The 20,491-nt window shown below is 37.9% G+C and overlaps 1 protein-coding gene across 1 annotated transcript in view; it reads right to left on the reverse strand.

Moving 5' to 3' along the window:
* Window positions 1-304: 304 nt before the first annotated feature.
* AIMP3 (aaRS-interacting multifunctional protein 3) overlaps window positions 305-20,491 on the reverse strand; it is a 28,804-nt gene continuing 8,617 nt past the window's right edge. Inside the window, exons 3-4 of the mRNA XM_065231680.1 lie at window positions 552-647; window positions 305-492 (exon numbers count right to left, since the gene is read on the reverse strand). Coding sequence (XP_065087752.1) covers window positions 340-492; window positions 552-647 — 249 coding nt within the window. The 3' untranslated portion in view covers window positions 305-339. The remainder of the gene's footprint in view (window positions 493-551; window positions 648-20,491) is intronic.

Consider the following 20,491-nt stretch of genomic DNA (forward strand, 5'->3'; position numbering starts at 1 on the left):
GTACGCGCTCACGCATTCACAGTCGATATGCGATCCCATTTCAAACCCTGGTTATAACATTTGATAATGCTATCTTGGTATGTTTTGTTTTTTATTGTAATAACATAAGTATTATAACATGTTATTACTCTACAATCTGAACTATGCATTAGGTTCATTCTACGTACGTTTGTGCAGTTTTCAAAAATAAAATATATTTGATGTAAATTTTAAGGGTGCCCACTTTCTAAAGACTAAAGTATATCAAGTAAAGGATTGTGATTGATTTGAAATAAATGGAAACAAAAATAAACACTTGTTTGATTCTTAATTATTGTTGACGATAAATTTGTTGCGACCTTACACGTGGGTGCCTGTAGCCCAGCCAAATAAATGTAAAGTTGAGAAATTGATTAAACTTTCGTCCTGACGAATTCCTTTCTGCTGTTGTAGGTGATCAAACCAACGAGATACATTGAGATAGTACTCCTTGTCCAAGGGCTGTAGATTGACCTTTAAAAACATTCAATTGATAAGAGGTTGCTGATGTAAATATTGTATGAAAATCTTACTAGGGTATCCTGAATAGCATAAAATACTACAATATCTGCAAGGCTCAGCTTGTGATTGACCAAGTAGGAACGAACTTCCAGGTGTTTGTTGAGCTCCTTAAAAAAATACACAAAAAAATAAAACAATGTTTAAATTTCAAACATTTGAGAACATAGTAAATTTTCTTAAAAATTACAATCCGAACATAAACCAAAATGATGTTAACATAAAGTTTACTGATGCCATAAATGTTCTGTTACTTTTTTTCATGGATCTCAAACTGTAAAAAAAAAAAAAACCTATTAAATATCGATTCTAGGGGAAATTTTTAAAAATACCTTCCCCTTGGCTAGTTTTTGCACCTTACTGGGTGGGCGGGCTTAATTTCATGCTAGTGAAGTGTTGGAGACGGTGGGTTTATGGCCGGCGTTGCTGGTTCATGCCGCGATAGAATGGCGCCATGGGCAGGCAGTGGGGATTACTAAGCTTCCCCTCTCTGATGAACCACTGCATGAGAAAACCAAAGATCTAGTCCAGCAGTGATAGTATCACACTTGTTACTCCTTTGATTGAGAGCCGCATCGTAGTACGCTTACGTATAGGCACTGACGTTGGGTGTGATACTGGCGGGTTTTGCCGCAAATCACTCTTATTTTATTTATTTTTACGCAGATAGATTTATTTGGGTTTGCAAGGGAATTATACTATTGAAATATTTCAGAAAGTGCCCAACGGTGCTCCTTCTATTTGCGTGACAAGCTTTCATTATTGTTTTCATTGAAGTATTACCAACAATCAATACGAAACTAAAGATTTTAAATTGGCTCACTACTTGACTAGCCTATTGGTCCCAAGCAAACGATTAACGTATCCCATTCTAGTCGAAATTCTAGTACTACGCAATGTTTGTTTTGATTCGCTATGAAAGTTTGACAGATAAAATGAGGGGTTATTGGTTTTTCTTATGTTTCGAGGGGTGAATCGATTAGCTTGGGACCGAAGAGAGTACCAGAGCTGAGGCAAAAAGTTGAGCACGTTATTTTGGGACCTTCTAGTCTTAGAGTTACCTCTATGGTATTACTCAGGGAACAATGTTAAACATCATTTTTGTACATGGTATTGTAACTAATCTTATATGTGCTTCATTTTGATTTGGGATACATGTTTGAACTATGACTAGGGATTTCCACTGTGGCGTGCTTCTATTGTGATATATCCATACGTAATTCTGCGGGACGACATAGTGGAAACGTGTGAGCGTAGATATACTAAATAGGTATAGGTCAAAATCAAAAGTACTTCAAACACGTTTAACTTTAGATTACAAGCACAAGTGATTGATTAGGTGAATTAGAGATTTCAATAATTTATTAAATGAGACTAATGAGATATCATATTCATCAAACGAACTTAAATAAGAAAATTCAGAAAGTCTAATAACATTAGGTAGATTAACAAAAGAATAAGGATACGGGGAGTCCGCTAACCTTTAAAGTTATATAAATTAATAAATTTTCCTATTTAGTCTTGAACTTCAATAAGAAAACGCAAGCAGACCAATAACAAGCAGCATTAACAAGGAGAGGAATAGTTTAGGAAATAAGTTAAAGTAGAGGTATGTGACAATTAATAACTTTTAATCTTTTGTAGGTTTTGTTTTCCCCTGAGTTCATTGTACTCGATTACTATATTATTCTCTCAATACGCGAAATCTTTGATATATACGGTTAAAGTATTTGAGTTACCTTATTTCTTAGTGTTCAAGTACTTACATTTGTAAACAACAGTCAATGTTAATCTATGAACTAAATCCTACGTGACTGAAAAATAGATCATTCCTTATGTTGTATTGATGCATGTTTAACTTCTCGCGGCTGTCGGAATCAAAGTGCATACGTCTACGTAGGTTACGCAGAAGTAATTCGCAATTCGGTAGAGTAGAGCTTACCAATTTTTTTTTTTTTTTTTAGCTTATGTAGTTCGGTTGTCTTGCACGGCTCTCGGAATTCGCGCGGTTTTCGTAACTTACATAATTTAGATATTTCGTTCAAAACGGATTTACTTATTCAATCGGTTTACTACGCGGCTGTATCTACGCGCTCACGTTGCAGCATTTTTTTTTCATAACTCTCTTGAAACAATACATACGGAATCCAATGTTCTGATTCAAAGCAGAGCACTCAGTAACGAATTCTAAATAACTCATTCAAATTTCAAACTATTTCCAGCTTACACATTCCATATCATTTTGTAGCATCGTGGCCATCTCAATCCAAAAAACATTATCCCTTCCCATGGCGATCATGTAGCCTGCATGTGGCGAGTCAGCCATTACCCCTCCTTTACTATCGGCCTTGGATTGACTTGCGCTCTTACTGCCCCACCCTGCGCTGCAAAATTTATTTATTTATTTATTTATGTCGTCAATCAATCGTAGACCAATTACAATGAATGCTTATTAACTATGTCTTAAATATTATTGCCTGGCTAACCTTGAAAAGAATGCTTTTTTTAGTGTTATTTTATTCATTGTTACATCAATTGATTGGGAATATGCGTTATAGCAGGTCATAATTCTATTCAAAAGCCCATTTTTAGCATAGTTTGTTCTTTGATTGTTAATGTAAAACAAATTCCTAATCCTCAGAGAGCGAGTGGGAACATAAAAATTTATATTTTCTAAAATTTCCGGAACATTAACTCTTTGAGCAATAACATCGTTTATAAATGTTACCATGGCAAAGTCTCTTCGTTTTTTCAGTCCATCTAAACTTATTAATAAACATCGCGATTCATAAGATGGAAGTGGTAATCTCGTCCAACCTGCGGTTTATATATGTATCCTGATACGGAGCCCACACTACGCTACAGTATTCAAGAAGAGGTCTCACATAGGCCACATAAAATGTTTTAATAGTGTAAGGATCATTAAAGTGCAGACTAAATCTTTTGATAAACCCTAGCATGTTACTTGCTCTATATATAATGTTATTGTAGTGATCAACAAATGACAACTTAGAGTCGAGAATAATGCCTAAGTCCCTTACTTGATTACACCTTTCAACTGTTTTCTCACCAAGGGAAATTGTGTCATTTACTATGGCATGCTTTCTTGTAAACGATATAGAATTACATTTACTAACGTTAATCTCTAACAAATTCTTCTTACACCAAGTGTAAAAAATGTCAACTTCTTGCTGAAATAGCTGCATATCAGATGCTTTAGATATTTCCATGAAAAGTTTCATGTCGTCTGCATATATTGAAACATGAAGCAGCTTCAAAATGTATTCTATATCATTGACAAATAAGATGAATAGTAGTGGACCAAGATGCGAACCTTGTGGCACACCAGATGTTACATGAACGACAGACGACAATTTTCCTTCAAATCTTACTCTTTGCGTTCTCCTTGACAAGTATGACTCGATCCATTGCAGTAGCCTGGTATTAAAACCTAACTTGGACAACTTGAAAATCAACAGTGGTATATCCACTTTATCGAATGCTTTACTAAAATCAGTATATAATGTTTCTACGTAATTTCCCTTATCCATTACATTTAAAGCATATGTTACAAAATGTATCAAATTAGTGGCTGTAGATCGACCTTTAACAAATCCATGTTGTTTACTAGTAATGAGAGATTTAACTTGGGAAAATATGTTGGCATTAATGATGGACTCGAAAAGTTTAGGAATAGTAGATAATATAGCAATCCCGCGATAGTTTGTGATATCCGATTTTTTCCCGTTTTAAAAAATAGGGATTAAAAAAGATTCCTTCCAAATTGGAGGCAGCATTCTGGCGTTTAACGATGAATTAAACAACCAAAATAAAGGCTTTACTAATTCATTTGAAAGTGTTTTTAGAAGAATAGGTGGTAAACCATCTGGACCAGCGCCTTTTGACGTATCCAAGGACTCAAGAGCATGCAAGATTTCTTTGAGGGATAAATTGTTAACTGTAATATCCGTCATTGGCTCCGGAAGGTATGAAAAATATTCATAATCGCGATCATTCTCGTCATGAGTTGTGTAAATGTTCTGAAAAAAGTCCGCAAATAAATTACTGATCTCACCAGATGTGTTCCCGGTTCTGTTATCTAACTGCATTTTAGAAGGAAAGTTCTTCGATTTTTGTCTCTCTTTAACATAGTTAAAAAATGATTTTGGATCTGTTTTAATATTATTTTCTACCTTGGTATTATGTTCTTCATATGCATTTTTCATTTCTTCATTCAGTTGATCGCAGACTTCTAGATAAAATGTAAGATTTTCTTAACTATGATTTCTTTTATAAATCTTATGTGCTTTCTGTTTCCTATTTTTAAGATTGATAACCTTTTGTCCACTGCCTGTTCTATGTCAAGATGACGTATTGTAGTTTGCCAGTCAATACAGGCTAATTTTTCTTTGAGAAGTACATAGTTTGCTTTATGAAAGTCGAAGTATGTTTCAGATAAATTGTTATCCAACGTTACCGTTTTTTCATGTATGAATATAGAGTATTCAATAGCAGTGTCGAACACTTCGTTTTTCCAAAGAGGGGTGGGTGACTCTGATACCCAGAAATCATCAGTCATATTAGTGAATAACAAATCTAAGTAGCAGTTATTTTGATTTTTTATGTGATTTATTTGGTTGAGTCCAATTTCTGCACTTTTGTCGAACAGAGTACGAAGTGTTTCATTTTCTCCTATAATCGGTATCAACAAAGATTCGTTGTCGTCATCAACAATAAAATTCACTGAGCGTTGGTTAAAATCTCCGTATATGTGAACATTTGCTTCCGCCTCACATTTCGAAATAATATTTTCAGCTAGTTTAAAAAAAATTTCGTATGCATCTTGCTTTGCATATTCTGGAGGAAAATATACTGTCGCAAAAATATGAACTTGATCTCCAATGAAACATTTGACCCAAACGTGATCAAACTCCTTACACTTACAAGATGATATTTGTTCAGATTCATAGTCAACACTAACTGCTACTATGACACCACCACCACTTTTTTTGTTGGATAACGTTTTATCACGATCATCCCTAAAAACATTGAATCGATCACCGAAAACTTCTTCGTTCTTTACTCCAGCATCCCAGCTGGTTTCCGTTGCTAAAATTGCATGAAAATTGCATGCTGATACTTGTTTATAAATTTCGTTCACTTTGAAAGCACTTTTCATTCTGTTAAAATTTTGGCAATAGACGAATAGCTTCTTGCTTTCATTTGTACATTGCGATGTTGTATTCCCTGAACACTTAAAACTATTAAAATTAATTACTTCTTCTTCTTGGTCCTGAAAGGTCGTCAAATCTTGAAAATCGGTCGGTTCTGCAACACTGTTGTCATCTACTTCCTCTGGAGAGAGCGTCAATTTCGACGAAAACACGAATGTCTACATAGACACGCTTCGGTCGATGTAGAGGGGTTAGCCAGCCAATGTGAATTCGCAGTACCGCTGACCGGGTAAGGGTTTAATATTTCACCTTTTTCAAATCGCATCGACGGTGTATAGTTAACCGGAGGTTTGGAGAAGCGATCCTTTGCCACAGTTAGAAGCTCTCGATCAGTGGGGAGCAAATTGGATCTATTGTAATTATTGTCGCCGTGGTTATTGTTGAAGCCGAAAATTGTCCTCCGATTGTTGTTGTTATTGTTGCGGTGATTTCGCAAGCTAAAGTTGTTGATGTTTTGATACCTTCTGCTTTGTCGCTTGCGTCGCCTTTTTGCATTATCAGCCTGTTTTTGCTGATTCGAACGTCTTAATTTCCGCGCATCGTATTCAGACCAATCGGCCTTCCATACTCTCCTCGTACCTATAAGACGCCACCCGGAGCTATCAGCGTCCTTTTCCTTGTTCAATTCTACCTCCAAACTGGGGTGTAAGTCGGGAGAAGATGGTAGCCATGCAGTATGGTGTGCTATGTTGGCAGACAGCGCCTTCACCTCATCGAGTATTTCAAGCTCCAACATTGAATTTGTTTGCATTGTGCAACTTGCCGCGGTATCTAAAGAGAGCTGGGTGAGATGGCTAACCTCATCATTTAAGTTACGTAGGTCAGTTGATAGCCCTGACGTCACTGATTTGACCGCCACATTAACATTCTCCTTTGTTGACATCGTTGCAGTATCAAGTAGCGAGGTAATGTGGTTTTTTATGGCAACGACACTGCCAGCTAAACTGTTACTTTTATTAATTGCGGCCAACTCATTTTTCATACTAGTCAGCAAAATGTCTATGCCATCGATCGCTTCATGAACGAGGTTCGGTTTTTCTTGTTGAAACGTGAGCCGGTGCATCACCTCCGCATTGCTATTCAGTTGCTTTTCGATCGATTTTTGCTGTTCAGCAATGCTTTTAAAATCGAGTTTTGCCTGTAAAAGCTCTTGACAGGACTCGCAGCATGGTAGTATGTAAGATGTAAAGTCCGATACCTTCCTGTCCTTCCTGCGAAGTGAGTTCCGTTGTACAGTTACCCCAATGCAGGTAGTGTGGAACATTCTTGGGCAACCTGCACACGTCCACATGACCGAGTCGACAGAAGTGTCGCAAGCACAAATTTCGCAAACCATGATGTATGCAAGTAAAAATAACTGAATCACAGAAGGTAAAAAAAAAAAAAAAATCGCACCAATTAAAAACGCGGAGCCAAATAAAAGTACGTCCGAACTTATCGACGGTCGAATTATTATGAAATTTTTTTTTTTTTTTTAAATCTTTATTTTAGAGATTTTTAGCCTGAGGCTAGTTCATCTCTTAATATTATGAAAATGAAATATAGGGGATTTGGTTGAAATTTTCATATACAAAATGCTCATGCACTTTCAAAATCAAATATCTCAATAAAACTAACCGGATTCATAATGTAGTCTTCAGCAAAGTTGTTATTCATTGTTTGAACTACAAGTTTTGTAAACCTGAATAAAATTCGGGATAATAAAACTTTTTTATGATCGATATGTCGTATATATGTATATGATCTATCGCATCTCTCATTTCTTTACCGTTCTCTTACCCGCAGCTAACACTTACTGGTTTTTCCCAAAAAGTCAGCAAGTGAGAACACCTATGCATCTAATTTCATTTTGGCTTAACGAGCCGGGTCAGTTGTGCGAGCAGAAAGACTTTTGAACAGATTGTTTGGATGCGGTTTTCAACAAATTCAGTTTTTGATAAATTTTTCGGTCTTTTGTGTTTCGTCCTTTTGTGATTCGGCCTCGCTGCCTCTGGATAGTGGGTTTGACGGTGGTTCAGCAAGAATAATATGTAATTCATATACAAATATTGTGAAATATGTTTTTAATCCTTTTAAGATTCTTGGTGGGTAACACCTCCGACCTGGTTGCAGCAACAGTGTCGCATGAACTAACAACAACTCCCTGCCTCTGAGGTCGGGGGACCGGCAGCGCTAACTACGGATCTATACTAACAAGACCCCGAAGCTAACGACTATCCACACCTGTTAGTGGTGCCTCATTTAATGTGTCATCACTGTCACCCTTAGTTATTTTTACAAAAACAAGTCAATACTTTTTACCACTTGTGGCAACGTTGCAAGTAATATTAACCCTGTTATACTTTGATATCTTTTAGTCTAATAGATTCTTGCACATCCGATCCCATTTCACCACTCGTAGCAAGTTTTGTTAGATTGTCTAGATCTCTTCTAGTCTAATAAATTCCTTTTCCACATTCTGTCTCATCCTCTCTCTAATTGCGCACAACAATAAACAAGTAAACAGACACAATAAATGGGTTACAAAACAATATGTCCACTAATAGTATCTAACCTTAACCTTAACTTTCTTTCTTTCCATAACACAATGAACGAGTGAGACATACGTAAATGCAACAAACGTGTCAAATTAACTGTATTGGTAACGAAAACACAGAGGAGCGTACACCTGATGTCACACACTAAGGTGATGGTAATAAGGTCGGTGATAATTGGCGTTGACGCACCGTCGAAAAATTTGCTCTTTTAGCAAATATAGACAGTTTCTTATGGGAATTTTCGGTGGAGTGAAAGGATAGTACAAAGTCCGCCATGTTTCACGCACAGTCTGACGTTTGCTTATGGATTTTCTCATAGGAGTAAAGAGTTACAGAGTCGCCGTCAACGCCAATATGACATTTACACAAAAGCGGAGATCAAATCAGATTGGTCAACGTAACAAAATTCGAAACTTCGATTAAAACGTGGAATCTGTGCAGCACTAGTGGAGAACACTCAAAAGCTGCAGGTCTCACCAACCGCTGCCTGCGGTATATAACTTGTGGCTGGTGGCCTCAAAAATGGATCTCAGATGTTAATGTCATCAGAAGCCGATAGCAATAGAAACGAAGTCTGCAGGCAAGCGTTTGATTATGAATTAAACCCGCCAGAACATCACAGCAAAGGCAAATACTAATGCGGCGGAGCGTCAACAAGTAAATTAAGCAAGCCGATAGGAATTTGACCTGGGCCCAGGTCAAGGAGCTGCCCAGAATGAAAGTCTTTCACGTTGGCCCTGTGCACCTCTGGAGGTTCCCAGGTATTTGAGTACGACGACGATGGACGTTGCCCCTTGGAACGGAAATGAAAGCGAACAAACCTGATGTTGCACAACAAGCTGGCGTGTTTTTTTGTGTGGTTCTATTTATTTCTTTTTAGCAAAACAACAAAATCCTCTATCTCTCTTCTTTATTCTTTTAATCTCTTACTATCCCCAAATCGGACGCTAGTGGGACCAAAAAGCCTGCTAGTGAAAGGAAAGTCGTTATGCTATACGGTCTAGCATAGGCCACGACTAAATTTCCGTAGGTTCATGCCTGGCTTAAGTGCAGATCGGTAGGCAGCAGCCAACCAGGGTGTGAACTGAGCAATAAAAATCTAGGGGAAATTTTAGAAATAGTTTGTTTGATAATTTTTATTCAGTAAATGTATTCATTTGGGAATCCATCACTTCGCAAGTTGAAAGTATTTTGAGATTGACAGTAAAATTAAATTCTTGTGGATGAAAAAAAAAATTACAGTGGAATTTTCAGTGGAAACAATGCTCTAACATTAATATTTATTGTCGACAATAAAAATGATTGTTATAATGTTGTACCCTTCCGAAAACGGCAAAACTGCTACCTATCTGTACAATGAATGTACGTAATAAAATGTTGTTACAATGCTTTTTATTGTATTTTTCATTTATTTTATTGTTAACATGATTCGATCATAGAGGTAACTCTAAGACCACTGGGTCCCGAAGAAAATCATTATTATTTTTGGCTCACTCAGTACCAGAACAACGGTCCCAAGCAGTCCCAAGCTATTTCACTCACCCCTGCATGTTCTGCATGAATCCACACACCCCTGATGTTATCTGTCAAACTTTCATAGCGAATCAAAACAAACATAGTGTAGTAATAGAATTTCAACTAGAATAGGGTACGTTAATCGTTTGCTTGGGACCAATAGGCTACTAAAGTGGTAAGCCAATTTAAAATCGTTAGTTTCGTATTGATTGTTGATTCGATCACGAACAATAATGAACAACTCTATTACAATAAAAAATGTTGTTACATTAAACATTGGTGTGTTTTCAATGTGGGTTACTTCACGAACAATAAAAATAAATCTGATTGAAGCATGCAGACTATGAGAGGGTCAGCAACACTGCCAATGTAATCAAGATAGGCACTGCTCGTTTGGCTCTTGTTTTGGCTCTATTCGTTGCCAATTCAATTGAACGCCTACGACCAGATCGGTTTGAGTTGAACTCAACTCTCCTGCCTCATCTAAATCCCGCTTAATGCAGACCTTTTCCGTGCAGTCAATAATCATACAATAATAATAAAAAAATCAACCACTTGAAGTTGTCAGGAAATAACTCTCAGGTGGAAGCATATTTCATGGGCGATTCTCTCCAGTTGAATGCATTAACTTATCAACGACGCTCAATCACCAAGGAGACGTGACCTAGAGAGATCGAGTGCAGGGGAGTTGGCCTCAATTTCTCACAAGTTCCGGATCGAATCTCAATCCATAACCAGTAAAAAAAGGACTCAACCGTAACAGACACACCACCCCCTTCCCTCCCCGGGGCGATGTTTTATTTTTTCGATTTATTTTTGAAGTCGATAAAGTAGATCTGTCAAGCCAACACATACACTCTAAAGTACACTGTTATTTTTTTTAATCAATAAATTCGCCAACCAACAGTAAAATAACAATAATCTATAATTTTATTGAAAAAAAATTATATGGGGAAATCACGAAAATTTCATTGTTAAGATACTTAACAACCCCCCTTTTTTATTGTAAATTTTCCATTTACCATGAAATTTACTGTTTTGTACAACATAAATCAAGGTAAATTTATTGTAGACGTAACAATATAAATCATTGTTAAGACAATAATTTTCGTCTTATTGTTACATTGTTTTTTATTGTATTTTTGTTGTTATTTTTTTTCGGGTAGAGATAAAGAGAAAAAATGATCTGATATTTGTTGTATCCTCGCATTGGTGAATCGAGTTAAAACAGTTCGCGATATCTCCTTCTTTCATCCCAGAAAGATCGCTCAGAAAATATTGGAGTATGAAACTAGTAACGGAAAGGTCCCAAGAGAAAACGTATCTCACGATAAAATGGTATTTTGTTGAGAATTCCATCACTGCAGCTAGAGCACCATTGAAACTCTTAAAAAGTGTTTGATTTTGATTTTACGTGATTGAATCGTTACTTGGAAAAGTTACTGCACAGAATCTGAGACTTTTGCAGGTTGGATTGCCGAGTGCGTTTTAGCTGACTGTCGCGCATGTAAATAAACCAAAGATTTTTCCGAAAATCAAAGATTTTCAGCTGGTTTTGCCTATAGATCGTTCCGTTTCAACCACTTCGTCGATGTCCTATTCTCATTCTTGGAACGCGTTACAAGACCGACCTCTTGGGTATCGCCCATAGTGCCAATTATGAAAGACAGTGGTGAATTGAGGTTGTGTGTCGATATGAGACGTGCAAACCAGGCGATTCAAAGGTCATCACCCTCTGCCCGTTTTTGAAGATCTGCTGTCACGGTTTAGTAGAGCTAAGCCGAGACTTTAGTATTCTTTACAAATATTCATCAATAAACATTTAAATACTGAGATCATCGTAACTTTGAACTTTGACAAATAACAACAAAGATTGCCATCGATGCACATTTATAATCTCCTTGTTATCGATTTGCATCGCTGGTTAAAGAGAGTTCGAGACACACCAGGTGACAGATGGCAATGTTTATATTATTTATTGACATATTCGGCATTTCATCGAAGCAATGTGCCAGTAAATGAACGAGAAGACCGATGGCCGCGACGCAGCAAATGTTTACCATTGTAGTTCTTCAAGTTTACGTCTATATATTTAATAAACCGTGATAGCATGCGTGGTGGGATTCTCGGCATTTGGAACCCAATTAGGAAAATTGATACCTTTTGACGTAGGACTACGTCTTTCATTTCTATACTGGGGGTACACTTTGTGAAAACCGTAAATGGAACATGAAACAAAATTATGAAAGATTTTCATCATTAATAACTCAGCTGCTCCTGGACCAATTTCAATAATTTTATCACCAATCGATCAGAAATATTTCTACGCATCTATAGCAATGCTTCCGACTGATTTTTAACGAGAAGCTATTGAAAAAGTGGTAATGTCAAGCATTGTCCAATGTACAAATAAAAAGTGATAATTGTATCACTGTTAAACGTTCTTCCCAAACCCAGTCCTCTTAATCGAGTACCACTTGGTTGCGCATCATTCTGCTTCAACCTGAAAAGATATAAAACAGCGCTGCTGTCTAGCATCAACTCATTTTCGCTTCGAACGGCGGGGTGGTCAGCTATAGCAGCAGTAGGAAGATGGTAGATAGTCAACTCTTCTTCATCCAACAAGTAACAATTGGCTGGCTGGTCGTGGCAAAGGAGGAAAAGGTCTTGGTTAAAGAGGCACCAAGCGTCATCGCAAAGTTCTTCGAGACCACCATCCGTCGTCTGGCTCGCCGTGGTGGTCTACGCCGATCTGATCTACCAGAAAACACAAGGTGTGCTGAAGGTGTTCCTGGAAAATGTGATCCGTGATGCTGTCACCTACTCTGAACACGCCAAGCGTAAGCGGCCATGGATGTCGTCTACAAAAACACGGACCTTTTCAGGGCCAACAAGCTTATAACAGTAAAGAGTTGGAATAGAATTTATCTGTGGATGTTTGTCCATATTCAGTACCAGCCCCCAACGACCACACAAAATGCTCTCCAGAGTTGTAATTTTGTAATCAAACTTGGAAGCAGGGGTGCAAGTGATTTTGATTAATTGTCTTCATCAACTTTCTCTTTAAAAAAAAAATACTACAAATTTGGTACGCCTACAATTCAAAAACGTAAAAGTTAAGATAATTGATGACTGATCAATTAAAAGAACTAAATGCTCTTCACATTTGTTCCGTCCACTAGCGGTCCTACGTCAAGCTTCCGTTCGTGCCCCTGCTTTTGGCCTCTATTACACCTACATGACTGACTGGTTGATGGTTATGACAAATAAATATTGAATTCATGTATGAAAAGATTTACAGAAATTTCAATAAACCACATACTAGAGTGTGTTTGCCTGTCGTTGATAAGCTCATCAGCAGCAGCCGTGGACCCGAGGATTAGCAACCGACAACGAAATCAGTACACCCTAGATGGCATGGGATCGAAACTAGAAATTATGCAGATAAAAAATCCCAAATAAAATCAGCAGTTGTGTATCGATATTTTGATTTTACAACAGAAATCGATATTTTGATCTGGCAACACAATCGATATTTTAACATTGGTAACGATTGGTAGCAATATTTTGAAAAGATCTTTATAAACGATTCACGATTAGACTTTTAGCATCTTTACAATTATTCATAAAATGGTGACGATCGCTATCGATTTTTCTTATAAATGGCTTTGAAGATCGATGTATAGATAATTAAAGAAAATTAACAAAATGGTTGGTCGGGAAGCGATGACTTCTTGGAGTGTTTTAATTGACTTACGGTCAAAATGTCCGTCTTTGTTTACTCTGCTTTGCTGACTAAAACGCTGTCCAGACTGGAGAGTTATAAAATGTTATAACGGTTGTCAAAAAATTGCAACACAGAAACCACCATCAAGATAGCGCTATAACATGTTATAACTCTGTAGTCTGAACGTACTATAATGCAAAGGATTACGACCGGGCAAAGCAGGTATTGGCACTGGGGAAAACCACCGGTGGCTTAAAGGACAGATCTGGAGTGGATGCCAATCAAAGCCTGATGAAACTGGTGTCCAAATTGAAGTCAGTAAACCAGGATCGATTTGTGAAGCCTTTTAATGCCAGTTTCGTTTAGTGGGCGAACCAGATACAAAGCTCCCCTGCACATCTGAAAGATTCCCTAAAAACTGGATCGCCGCCGGATCATTTACAAAACCTGAAGTGGACGAAACCAGGCAGCACTTTCGGAATCGGTCGAGGATGCTACAATTTCTGAGACTGTTAATGAAAACTTCGGGATCGAGATAGCAGAAATCGAGGAAGCTTTCGAAAAGGTAGCGACCAGTGTTGGTGAACTGCGAAAATTTTTTTTGAGAAACTCAAAGCTTGCAGACGGAACAAGTCTTTGATTTCAGCCTTCAAGCGTTCGTTCAAAGTTTCCGAGGGAGAAGAATCAAGACAGTACGCTGAGAAGGTCGTCGATTGTCCTGACATACATCATATGTGATTTTTTTTATAACATGTTTGTTAACCCCTGTCGAAACCGTAAATCGCTTGTTTAACTATTTTTAATAAATAAAACTCGGTTTATTCGTGTTTATTGGCTTGGTTCAAACTTGGCTTCAAACCGTCCCCCTGGATAGTAACCACATTTTTAGAAAGCTTGATAGCATCAAAACTTGTGAAGTTTCGTGCTTCTCAAGCACCTTTCGAGAAAATCCTATTTTCTGCAATATGCGGCAAATCGAAGACTTGTTAATCTCCTTTGAAAAATGTTGTTGGAATCGGTGCTGAGCCTCGTCAAGGTAGAATGTTGGATCCGTGATATACAACCGGCTCAACCATTCAACCATAGAGGTAACTCTAAGACTAGTAGGTCTCGAAGAAACGTGCTCAACTTTTTGGCTCAGCTCTGGTACTCTCTTCGGTCCCAAGCTAATCGATTCACCCCTCGAAACATAGGAAAATCCACTAACCCCTCATTTTATCTGTCAAACTTTCATAGCGAATCAAAACAAACATAGTGTAGTACTAGAATTTCGACTCGAATGGGATACGTTAATCGTTTGCTTGGGACCAAAAGGCTAGTCAAGTAGTGAGCCAATTTAAAATCATTAGTTTCGTATTGATTGTTGGTGGTACTGATTACGTGGACTTAGTTGATTTTTTCTTGGGTAGATTCTCTCGATAATTTTTTAGACTGCTGTGAGATGTAAATCACATGTCTGCATTATCCACGAGCAATATCCTTTCGGAAATTTTGGAATATTTTTTTCGAAAAAAATGACTATGAGCTTGTAAACAGGAAATGTGTGGTGAAAGGATGTTGCTCGTGGACCTTGCAAAAGTGTGGTTTACATCTCACTGCAATCCAGAAAATCTACCCAAGAAAAAATCGACTAAGTCCACGTAAACCGTACCACTGAACTGCCATCAGATTGAGGTTAACCCCGACGGTGTAAAACCTAATACGGCTGCTACATTAGCTATACTGCCAGATGCATTAGAAAGGTCCGATTATGATGAAGACATCGAATTCACTATACGATCAATCCAAGAAACAGTTTGATATTTCGGATTGATATTCGGCAATTGATATTTCGGAAGTAGCTGAGACTACTGAGAATGATAGTCAGCTCGAGGGGCACGCAATACAAAGAACCGGTGCGTTGAAGTTAAAATGCAATCAAAAGTACTTAAAGTATTCAAAGTGTTTTTTATGTTACTTCATACGCGAAGTTAACGATTTTCATAGTTGGTTGTAAATGCTAACATGAAGCTTTAGTGTGATGATTTATTAGCTAGAGAATGATCTTTAGAAGAGGGTAGGTGGATAGTTCCGTTAGAGTACGGCAGTATGAAAATTGAATAGAAGTTGAAAATGAGCGAAGGGCCATTAATGCGTCAGTTTTTCAAGATAGACGCACATTTTTGCCTAACCCGTACGATGTACGCGGGGACTTGAAGTATGTCTCCAAGTCCACAGGCAAAAATGTGCGTCCCTCTTTTTGCTCATAAACTGACTGCGGCTGTGGAATAGTTCTAGCGACGTTTTCATCACTACCTAAAGCCCCACGTTGCGAGAGCATTTCCAGTCGATGGTGTGTTATAATGCAGTTCTTCTTTACCGGAACTATCCACCTACCCTCTTCTAAAGATCATTCTCTAGCTAATAAATCATCACACTAAAGCTTCATGTTAGCATTTCCAACCAAATCTACTTAAAGTAATTAATGCGTTTTGAAGTAGTACTGACAGTTATTAAAATTATCTATCCGTAATTATTGTAATTAAAAGTATTGAAAATGTAATTAATGTGCTTTAATTTCAACTGTAATTAATGGAGTTAAAAAGTAGTTAATGTTCTACATTGTGTAATTAATGTAATTGGAATTAAATTAAATAACAGCCGTTGCCTGCGTTGGAGTTGAAGGTTATTGCGTGCCCCTAGAGTCAGCTACAGGCTGTAAAACTCGCTGTCATGACTGAAGACTGGTCATTGTAGTAGATAGAGTTGGTATACACGCAAAAATAAATAACATTTCCAATGGAAAATATCCATTAGAATTCCACATAACTTTCATGTGATCTCATGATTGAGAATCGCCCTACAAAATGACATGAATCTTATGTGCGCAATGAAATTTATGTGATTTATTACATAGAATTCATGTGATCATATGAATGTTATTTGAATTTCAGATAAAAATAATTAATTTTGTTATTTTTTTTATCCCCATAGGATTGCAATGATTGGGGTTGATGAGAAAATTTTTCAAGTGGCTTCGATGCCGGACGAATTAGTCTATGTTGACCAATTAAACACCGGATTCACGATCTTGATTAATCATAATCTTCTTGAAAGTCTTTATGGTTCGGTAATCGCTGGTCTGTCTTTGTTTATGTTTTCTTCTCATTCGTACGCTATTTTTAATGTCTGGATGTTTTCTTGTTTAATGTCATGATGTGTTTGTGCATCAGTGTGTGAGTGTGTGTGTGTTTGCACCAAATGATTATATTTCTTCCTCATTTTCCTGCGTTCAAAAAAAAAAAAAAAGGTTGCAAAAGTTCATACCATAACTTATCTAACTTACTATCCACATTGTTGACTAATACCTAAATCACAGAGAATGGATGCCTTGAACAAATTTCTCAAAAAATTATGTGTTATAATTCAAATTAAAATACGTTAGAAACACTAGCGCCGCCATACGGAATGTTGCGACTCGAGTTATCACTTTTTGCGATTAATGAGTAAATTGAACTCAAATTTGGGTTGATCTTATTGACCGTGCATCCATCCGAACTGTCAAATAAGTTCTAAACAAACAAGACAAAACAACGGAAATCAATCGAGTTTCTGCGGAACCATTATTTTCGAATAAAAAACTAAGCGGTGAAATGAGGGTGTGAATCAAACTGTCGTCATGTGAGCAGAATTCTAGATAGAGCTGGAATTAGGGCGTGCCTTGAGTTCCTAGCAATCATCTATAGAAGTCATTGTTTACAAAAGCTGTTACGCTGTTCCAGCTCTATCTAGAATTGGTCTGTGAAGTCGATAGAATCAACAGCTGGGCAAATCATCGTTATAAGCGGCGCATTTTCCGTGTGTGTGTGTCCTGTGCGAGTGCAGTTGGTATTCTGAAATGAAAAGTGACCTGAAAACAAATTACTTCAAATTAAATTGTGGCTGTTTCCATACCCGCCGTTGTCTTCCGCAATAACATCTGCAGGATCAGTAAATGCTCTCGATTGGTCATTTCATCCGAAAGAGCACTATCCGAATTGTGCTCGGCATCAAGATGTGTTTCTAAAGAGTTGTTGTTTTGCTTGCCGCTGTTTCCATAAGGAACACAAGGTAGAAGCTACAGATTGAACTCCGCAATTAACCGTCATTTAAATTCAGAAAAATGTGGTAAGATTTGAACAGTGCTAACCCTGCATCCATTCTTCCAGGAATTCGAAAACCCTCCGGGGGGAAGTGGTTCGAACATAACTTTTTCGTTGCAAGCGCTTGGACTTCACGTGAGAAGAAAATCTTCTGTACGGGCGATCGGTTATAAACAAATAATGTTTTGCTCACAAAAATTTTGACACTTATGTTAAGATGACGTCTGCCGGACATCGACTTCGATGGTCAGCGACGTTAGCGCCACCAAGATATTGCTAGTTTCAAATGTCTATTCAAAACAGCAGTTGAATTTCTTACACACTTTAGGAATTTGACTTGGATGTCTGTTATCTGTGCCTAAATGAAATGACTCTAAAAAATCTGCTATTTATCAATTTTATCTAGATGAACGCGTCATTGCGACGGTACTAATTGATATTTTTGGTCACTATTGAAAATTTAGTGCTGAGTTTATGTATGGGCCCAAATTAGGAGCATTTAGGCCGACATTACATCCATTTCCCCTAATTTTTTATTTTATTTTATTTTATTGCTCAAAATAGCAGCCTGTAACTCCGTACCAGAATCCGCCTCCAATTTAATGTCTTTCGATATTTTTGAAGGCGAACACTCCCAGGGTGGCCACAGAATTTTTATTATGAAATTCCCGGTTTTTTCCCGGTTAAAACATTAATATTTTCCCGGTTTGCCTCAAACAAAATAAAATGAAAATAACTAAGCAAGTTTTCGACAATTTTCATCCACAAAAACAGAAAACGAAACTCATAGCTGAATCCAGATGAAGATACAATAATAATAGGAAAATATGTTTATGTTCCATACAAAATGGTCGAATCAGTTTATATTTAAAAAGAAACCTTAATATTACACTTTACTTTCTCAGCTCTTTTAGTTTAACGTCCAAAGCAGCAGCCTCTTTCTCTGCGTCTGCCAAAAGTTTAGCCTTTTTCATTTCCAGCTCTTTTATTGCTTTGTCCGCTTCCCTCTTTCGGCTAGCTTCTTTATCGCTTGCAATCCCCTCAGCTCGCTTTGCATCCAAAAATTCCTGGTACCGACCTCGGGCGTTTCGACAGTACTGAATAAGCTGCTTGTCCACTTGAATGTTGGTCACACCACCAGCCGCTAAAATCCCATCATGTACAGTTGATTGGCGCCTACTGCCACTTCAGATGATGTTGAAGCATTTGTCTGAATTGGATCGACCAAGGTAGTTGTACTCACCTTGAGATCGACAGTCAAACTTGAAGTTGAAGATATGATTTTATCACTAGTTTTATCATTTGTTGAACGATCTGAAATTTGTGATAGAAGATCAGTATTCAATTTATAGAATTCTTGTATTAAAGTCTCAGCACATGATGAACTTGATTCGATAGCAACCAAAACAATAATCGAAGCTTCATTGCAAGTTTCAGTGCATTGTGGTATAATCAAGCGTGTTTCGGAGCTTACCATTCGTTCCAAATAAGCTGCTGATCGGCAAATTTGAGCGACGTGCTGCAGCCTGATGCTGATGGCCTTTGCTTTTTTCATGACTCCCAAAGGCCACCCTTCCCATCGTATCAATTTTGAATGATTTATTGCACCAGGTGCATCGAGCAGCAGTCGGAACTTTGGGATCCGGCGCGCTCCATGGATAATCCTTCTCATACCTCGTCGAATATTTTGCAGTCATGGTTATTTGCTCCAACTTTCTCAAATTTCACTACTCTTATTTGATAGTTTTACACTTATAAACACAGATGGAAAACGCGTCTCACTTTTTTCAATGCAAATGCGGTTTTGAACAGGCCAATGCTCGCAAAATGAATGAAAAAAAAAACACGAAGCTTTTTCATTGACGAAGGTTGATAGCTCGTCGTCAGGTCGGTACGTTTCAGAACATACCAATACCTGCGAAGAGCCGAACGTGAGGTGAACGAAAAAGCTTTTAAAAGAGAATGTCGAACGAACCCGATCGTCCAACTTTGCTGAATCTTTTTCAGACGCTTGATCGCCGTCGAAAAAAAAGCTTCAAGCCGCTTAATGTCGTTCGTTTTTGTTCTGGAGTAACAGCAGATCTGTACTACCGTACACCCAAATTTTTCAGGGTTTAGCTGTTTGTTGCATGTTTTTTTTTTTTCTTTGGTTTGTTTTTTCCGTCGATCTTGTTTTCCGTGCTGAGCACCAATGCTACCGACGTGCCAGGAAGGCAGCTCCCACACCTGGACCCTACCTATCGACCCATCAACTCATGAACCGGGGACCAACGACTTTACTTCCCATCCGAAGGAAGGCGTGATCAGAGATGTTATGCCTCAGAACATCCCGGCGGCGCCGACTGGGATTGAACCCAGGCCTGCTGGGGTGAGAGGTAATCACGCTTACCACTACACCACCGGCGCCGTTATGGTGCATGTTTGTTTATAAACGAATGATGCTGAGTTCTCAATAGCTCGCACTTGTTGGCGCTCAGTGTTAGGTACACCTCGAAAACGAAATCGGTGTAAGAGAATAAAAGCTGCCATCGCCAGTCAACATCAAGGTGGGACTGATTAGCATTTTCGAATTATATTGAGCAAGTTGGACTGAGAAAGAGTGTGAACTTGTGCATATGCAATTAAATTAAAATAAAATATATAATTTGATTTTTCCCGGTTTTGTTTCGGAATTCCCGGTTTTTTCCCGGTTTTCCCGGTCCATTTCAAATTCCCGGCTATTTCCCGCTTCTGTGGCCACCCTGACTCCGCAACCTATTATCAACCGGTGAACACTCGTGTTTATTTCAGTTACCGTGGGGACGTAATTTGTGATTAGCC

The sequence above is a fragment of the Ochlerotatus camptorhynchus genome, unplaced genomic scaffold (genome assembly GCF_037179485.1).
Source record: "Ochlerotatus camptorhynchus isolate MF236.1 unplaced genomic scaffold, CSIRO-AGI_Acam_v1.1 ptg000359l, whole genome shotgun sequence".
NCBI lineage: Eukaryota > Metazoa > Arthropoda > Insecta > Diptera > Culicidae > Ochlerotatus > Ochlerotatus camptorhynchus.